At 59.6% G+C, this 6,754-nt stretch overlaps 1 protein-coding gene across 1 annotated transcript in view; it reads left to right on the forward strand.

Moving 5' to 3' along the window:
* The window catches only part of ANKRD11 (ankyrin repeat domain 11), a gene marked incomplete at its 5' end in the record, with an annotated part of 14,169 nt that extends 7,426 nt beyond the window's left edge, over positions 1 to 6,743 (forward strand). Inside the window, 5 exon segments of the mRNA XM_010186573.1 lie at positions 1 to 3,451; positions 4,299 to 4,397; positions 4,478 to 4,621; positions 5,947 to 6,039; positions 6,558 to 6,743. The exon segment at positions 1 to 3,451 is cut by the window's left edge and continues 29 nt beyond it. Of these exon segments, the coding sequence (XP_010184875.1) occupies positions 1 to 3,451; positions 4,299 to 4,397; positions 4,478 to 4,621; positions 5,947 to 6,039; positions 6,558 to 6,743 (3,973 nt within the window).
* Between the last annotated feature and the right edge of the window lie 11 nt (positions 6,744 to 6,754).

Consider the following 6,754-nt stretch of genomic DNA (forward strand, 5'->3'; position numbering starts at 1 on the left):
CCATGAGAAGGAAAAGGCAAAGAAGGAGAAGACGGAGAAGAAGGAGAAAACCGAAGAATTCAAGGACTCCAGCAGCAGGAAGGATTCCTCTCATTACGAAAAGGATTTCTCTGTGGACGGGGAGGCTTTTAGCACTTCCTACAACATGAAGGCGGAGGCTGATGAGGAAGCGGAGAAAAGCATTGATTACTTGTTTTCTGAAAAGAAAGACAAAAACGATTCTGAAAGGGAGCTGTCAAAGAAGGCGGAGAAAGACAAAGCTTACGGCTCCAGCGCCATCAGCGCCGCGAAGGAGAAAAAGAAGCGGGATAAACACAAGGAGAAGTGGAAGGAGGAGAAGGAAAAGCACCGAGACAAACACGCAGACGGGTTCTTTAAACACCACAAGGATGAGCCGAAGTCGGCGCTGAAGGAGAAGGACAGTCCCCAAGTCACCGCCTTCAAGGAGAAATCCAAGGAGGACAACCTCAAATTCGGCGAGACCAAACTGAAGGAGAAGCTGAAGGAGAACCAGGAGAAGGAGAAGTCGGAGTCCATCAAAATAAGCAACGGGAATGAAAAAATCAGCCTCTCCAAAGACAGCGGCAAGAAGGACGCCAGGCCGAGGGAGAAGCTTCTGGGCGACGGGGACTTGATGATGACCAGCTTCGAGAGGATGCTGAGCCAGAAGGACCTGGAAATCGAGGAGCGCCACAAAAGGCACAAAGAGAGGATGAAACAAATGGAGAAGATGCGGCACAGGTCCGGGGACCCCAAGCTGAAGGACAAACTCAAGAGCTCGGAAGACGTGCGCAAGAGGAGCCTGGACCTGGCAGCCAAGAAGCCGCTGGCGCTGGACACTCAGCTGAAGGAGAAGAAGCTGAAGGAGCTGGGTCCCCTGACCCCCATCCTGTCCCCAGAAAACAAGGCCCAGCCCGTGGCTGGGACGGACTCCAAGGACTGGATTGCGGGTCCCCAGCTGAAGGAGATCCTGCCCGCGTCCCCCCGGCCCGACCAGAACCGGCCCACGGGAGTCCCCACCCCGGCCTCCGTCGTCTCCTGTCCCAGCTACGAGGAGGTGATGCAGACTCCCAGGACCCCTTCCTGCAGCAACGAGGACTACACGGACCTGATGTTCGAGTGCGCCGACTCGCAGCACGCCCTGCCCATATCCACCATGTCCATGAACGCCTGCTCCCCCTCCTTCTTCGACCGCTACGCCAACGTTTCCGGCGGGCTCCCCGAAAACCCGAGCCAGACCCCGACTCGTACCATTCCCTCCACCAACCTTTACCGCTCCATCTCGGTCGATATCAGGAGGGCGCCCGAAGAAGAATTCAGCGTCGGGGACAAGTTTTACAGGCAGCAAAGCGTCCCAGCGACGTCGAATTACGACTCTCCGGTGCAGCATCTGATGGAGGAGAAGGTTCCCCTTCCCTCGGTCCCCGCGGAGAAGTTCCAGTGTTTATCTCCTGGGTATTACTCGCCGGATTACGGGGTTTCATCCCCCAAAGTGGAAGCGTTGCACTGCGCGCCGGGCGCTGTCAGCGGAGTGGCCCAGTCGCCCGAAAGTGTCTTTTCGGGTTTGCAAGCAAAGTCGTCCCCTTCGCACAGGGACGAGCTGCTGGCTCCGTCGGTCGAAAGCGCGCTGCCCCCCGACCTCGGCATGCCCCTGGACAACACGGAGCTGCCCCCCGCCCTCGGCATGCCCCTGGACCCCACGGAGGAGCAGCAGGCCACCGCCTCCATCATCCCTCCAGAGCCCACCTACCTACCGCCCATCGAGGAAAACCATTACACCGCGGGGATGCCGGAGCAAAACAGCATAGACTGGGATAACCCCCCTTCCAGAAACGCCGAGGCCGCCGTCCCTCCCAGCCTGATGGCCAACCCGGCAGAGCACTCTGTCGCCTGGTCCATGGGCTCGGAGCTCCTGATGAAATCTCCCCAGAGGTTTGCCGAGTCCCCCAAACCTCCGCTCTGCTCCCTAGAGCCCATTCATCCTACGCCGGTAGCCTTCATCCCCACGGATACTTCCTACCCCGTCTCCCCCATATCTTACCCCCTGTCGGTGTCTGAACCGGGACTGGAGGAGGTGAAGGAGGATGCTGAGGAAGCGGTTCCAGGAGAGATAGCAAACGCCGAAGAGCAGGCTCCCTACATGTCCCCTACCAGGTTAGACACCTTCTTCAACAACTGCAAGCCTCTTCCCGAAGAAGCACCCGAGATACCTCCAGAGCCCCCGTGCGTACCAGCAGAACCTCAGGCCGAAGTCGTCAGCGCGCCGGAAAGCAGCTATTTGGAAACCGGTAACACTGCGCCCGCGAACGCGGAGGAGGCGGTGACGTGGCCCGACCCCTTCACCAACACAGAGGATGACTTGGACCTCGGGCCCTTCTCGCTGCCGGAGCTGCCGCTGCAGCCCAAGGACGTTGCGGAGACGGAGATGACCGAGGCGGAAGCGGTGGAAGAAAACCCGGCAGCGGCTGGGTCAGAAACGGGCGCTGGGATCATTAAATCGAGCGCGGCCGTGATAGCGTCCGGTGAGCCCGAGGAGCCGCCGGTCGGCCAGGGAGCCCCCGTGCTGCCCGTGGAGACGGAGCCGCAGGCAGAGGAGCAGAAACCGGAGCTGGCCACGCAAGAAGCCGCCTCGGAAGCGTTGAACGTGGCTGAGGAAAAAGCAGTGGAGGACTCTGAAGCACCAATTTTCCAACAGACCCCGGCCGAGCCCGCGCAGGCGGAGAGCAAAGAGGTGGAGGCGACGCACGAGGACCTGTCCTCAACTGGGGCGGTGGCAGAGGGTGGCTCCCAAAGCTGTCCCCAAACCGCGGCCACCGCCGAGGGCAGCGCTTTGCAGGAGGGGGCTGCGGCGCGGGGCGGGGGCCAGGTCCCTTCTGCCCAGGCGGATGCACCTGTGGGCAACGCTCAAGTAGAGGTGGTTGAACCCGTACAAAAACCGGTAGCGGAAGCTCCCAAAGCACCCAAAATCGAGGAGATTCCTCAGCGCATCACCAGGAACCGGGCTCAGATGCTCGCCAACCAAAACAAGCAGAACGCCGCCGCCTCGGAGAAGGAATTTCCTCCCGTGTCGGCGCCCGCCACGCGCGCCAAAGGCCGCATCGCCGAGGAGGACGATTCGCAGGCGCAGCACCCGCGCAAGCGGCGCTTCCAGCGCTCCAACCAGCAGCTGCAGCAGCAGATCAACACCTCCACCCAGCAGACCAGGGAGATGATCCAGCAGACACTGGCAGCTATCGTCGACGCTATCAAACTGGACGACATTGAACCGTACCACAGCGACAGGTCCAACCCCTACTTTGAGTACCTCCAGATCAGGAAAAAGATCGAAGAGAAGCGGAAAATCCTCTGCTACATCACCCCCCAGGCGCCGCAGTGCTACGCCGAGTACGTCACCTACACGGGCTCCTACCTGTTGGACGGCAAACCCCTGAGCAAGCTCCACATCCCAGTGGTGAGTCTCCTTCTCTCTCTAAACTGCAGTGTCGGGGACCGTCCCAGAGTGTCCCCCGTGCATCCTGAGCGCCCTTGCCATGCTCATGGCACCCTGGCCGTGCTTCATTCCTCTTTTAGGACGTGCTCTGATGACAAATGTAAGTGGAGGCTGCGTGAGAAGCGCATCCTGTGAGGTTCTGTGCTTCTCCAAACAGGACATTTGGCTGTGCTTAGGAACCTGGGATTTGTTCAGGCTTTAGAGCAGGTTTATGGGAATCCGCTGGATTTGAGGCTGGGAGGCAGAGCTGCTTTCACAAGCAGTAACAGGATGATGAACGTGGAGGACAAAGATGGCTCTCAACTCCTGCTGTGGTTTCCTGAGCACCGGTAGCGCAGGCTCCTCGGCAGCGGGGTCTGCGTGTCCCTGCCGTGCAGCACGGATGGAGTTGCCAATACAAACCATCAATAAATGCAGTGAAACACCCCACTCTGCGCTGGTTCTGTCCCATGAGTTACTGTTTGCGTGATTTAATCCACATTTTATCCACCCCAGCGCTGCAGAGGTGGTGTTCACAGCTGCTTTTTGCTTCCTGGACCAGCACAGAGCCGCCTGCTCCTCCGTTCTGCACCATGGGCCGTGTTTGGGGGTGCTTTGCTCCCCAAGACGGTGTAGGACAGGGCAGGACATGGGCACCTTCGCACAGGGGGGGCTGCTCCTGGCTGTATTTCCCCAGCAGCATCTCACCCTTGGGCAGAGGCGCTCAGGCCCCGTTGCACAGCGCCCTTGCAGCATGAGGGGGGATTTAGGCTCTGGCTGTGCCCCCCATGGTGTTTCTGGCTCTAACCACACCACTGTGTGCCTGCAGATCGCCCCGCCGCCCTCGCTGGCCGAGCCGCTGAAGGAGCTCTTCAAGCAGCAGGAAGCTGTCCGAGGGAAGCTCCGGCTCCAGCACAGCATCGAGCGGGTAAGGGGAAACTCCTCCAGGGAAGAAATCCCGAATTTCCCCTGCTGGGGAGACTCACTGCTCCGTTTGCTCTTCCTCAGGAGAAGCTCATCGTCTCCTGCGAGCAGGAGATCTTGCGGGTTCACTGTCGGGCAGCAAGGACTATTGCCAACCAGGCCGTGCCCTTCAGCGCCTGCACCATGCTGCTGGACTCCGAGGTCTATAACATGCCTCTAGAAAATCAGGTCAGTGCCTGCCTGGGTGGCTCAGAGGTGCTGTGTGAGGCCCTCAGGGTGCTTTTTGGGAGGGAGGGATGCAGGTGGGAGTTCCTGATCACAGAATCCCAGCATGTGAGGAGTTGGAAGGGACCTGGAAAGCTCCCCCAGTGCAACCCCTGCCACAGCAGGATCACCAGAGCAGTCACACAGGAACACGGCCAGGGCTTTGGGTGTCTCCACACAAGGAGACTCCACAACCTCTCTGGGCAGCCTGGGCCATGCTCCATAACCCTCACACTCACAAACTTTGTCCTCATCTTCAGCTTGAACCTCCTGTGCTCCAGCTTGGGACCATTGCCCCTTGTCCTGGCATTGGCCATCCCAGAGCAGAGCCTGGCTCCTTCCTCCTGACACTGCCCTTTCCAAATGGATCCCCAGGAATGAGGGCAGCCCTCAGTCTCCTCTGCTCCAAGCTCAAGAGCCCCAGCTCCCTCAGCTGCTGCTCAGCAGGAGATGCTCCACTCCCTCCAGCATCTCTGTGGCCCTGCTGGACTCTTTCAAGCAGTTCCTGTCCTTCTTGAGCTGAGGGCCCAGCACTGGACACAAGATTACAGCTGTGGTGTGAGCAGGGCAGAGCAGAGGGGCAGGAGAACCTCTGTGCCCTACAACCACCCCTTCTCATCCACCCCAGGACGATGCTCTCCCCACTCAGGTGCCTGTCATCCTCAGTGGCACACGATGCAGGAGCCCTCTCCGTGTTGCTTGATCTGAGTCAGTTTTTGGTGTCACATTTTGGGGTACCCCACGTGCGTGCTGGGGATGCGGGGATGCAGGGAGCATCGCATTGCTGTAGGAGCAGAGAGGATTCACATTCATTCATGAGCCTCAGCACCCTCTGCCCTTCCCAGGATCACTGCACACATGAAATGTTTGTTTTATTACACTCTGGGATGCCTTTTCCTGTTGAAGGAAGGGGAGAGCCGCTCCATTGATTTGTGTCCAAGCAGTGGCTTTGAAGGAGCCAGGCTGTGTCTCTCAGCCCACAAGAAACGGTCGTTTCCCTTCGATTTCACATCATCCTGTGCTGGGGAAGGGGCAATCGTGGTGATGCTGAGGCATCCCCCCAGTGCCCTCTGCAGCCTGTGCCCCACTGCCGCATTGCAGGAGGGATCTGGGATCTACCGGGGACCCGGTTATCGATCCAGGAGCTGTGATCTATCCCTTGGCATTTCCCAGCCAAGTGCCTGCGTCTCTGCAGCAAAGTTACGGTGTGAGCTGAAGGATACAGAGAGGTGTGGGTGCTGTGATGGGAAAATACAACCACGTAATTCCCTTTGCTGTCTTCTGCGCAGGGAGACGAAAACAAGTCGGTCAGGGACCGCTTCAACGCGCGGCAGTTCATCTCCTGGCTGCAGGACGTGGATGACAAGTACGACCGGATGAAGGTGAGAGGCGCGGGGGGCTCCTTTGCGGGGAGTTGTGCCACCTCGAAGCTGCCTTTGTGTTTTCCAAAAATCTGCTGGGCCCCCAGGTGGCCTGGACAGCGATGGGGGACGCTTCTGGGGACGGTGCAGGGCAGAGGTGGGACTTTGAGGTGGCAAACCCGGGCATGGGGGGGAGCAGGAAGAGTTGTGGGGCACCAAGGGAGGTGGCAGCTCCCATGAAGGGAGCAGGACCCCAGGGGCACTGTTGGGGCCGATGGGGACTGTGCCAGGGCTGTCCCCAGCGGGGACAGAGCTCTGGGTGCTCACGAGCCTTTAAAAGCAGCCCCACAAGGCCCTTCTGGGTCTGTCCCTGCTGCAGTTGGGCTCTGTGGATGTGTGTGGCATCCCTGGCTCTGCCCATCACCGTGGCCACAGGTCTCTGTCCTTGCAGGGTGTGACGGGCAGTGGGAGCCGTCCCTGCCCTCTCCCACTCACCCCTCACCCCTCCTTGTTTCTTTCGGTCCGTTTTCCCGATGCAGACGTGCCTGCTCATGCGGCAGCAACACGAAGCTGCCGCCCTGAACGCCGTGCAGAGGATGGAATGGCAGCTGAAGGTGCAGGAGCTGGACCCCGCGGGGCACAAATCCCTCTGCGTCAACGAGGTGCCCTCCTTCTACGTGCCAATGGTGGACGTCAACGACGACTTCGTGCTCTTGCCGGCGTGACACCGCGACAC

Source organism: Mesitornis unicolor, unplaced genomic scaffold (genome assembly GCF_000695765.1).
Source record: "Mesitornis unicolor isolate BGI_N332 unplaced genomic scaffold, ASM69576v1 scaffold36686, whole genome shotgun sequence".
Lineage (NCBI taxonomy): Eukaryota > Metazoa > Chordata > Aves > Mesitornithiformes > Mesitornithidae > Mesitornis > Mesitornis unicolor.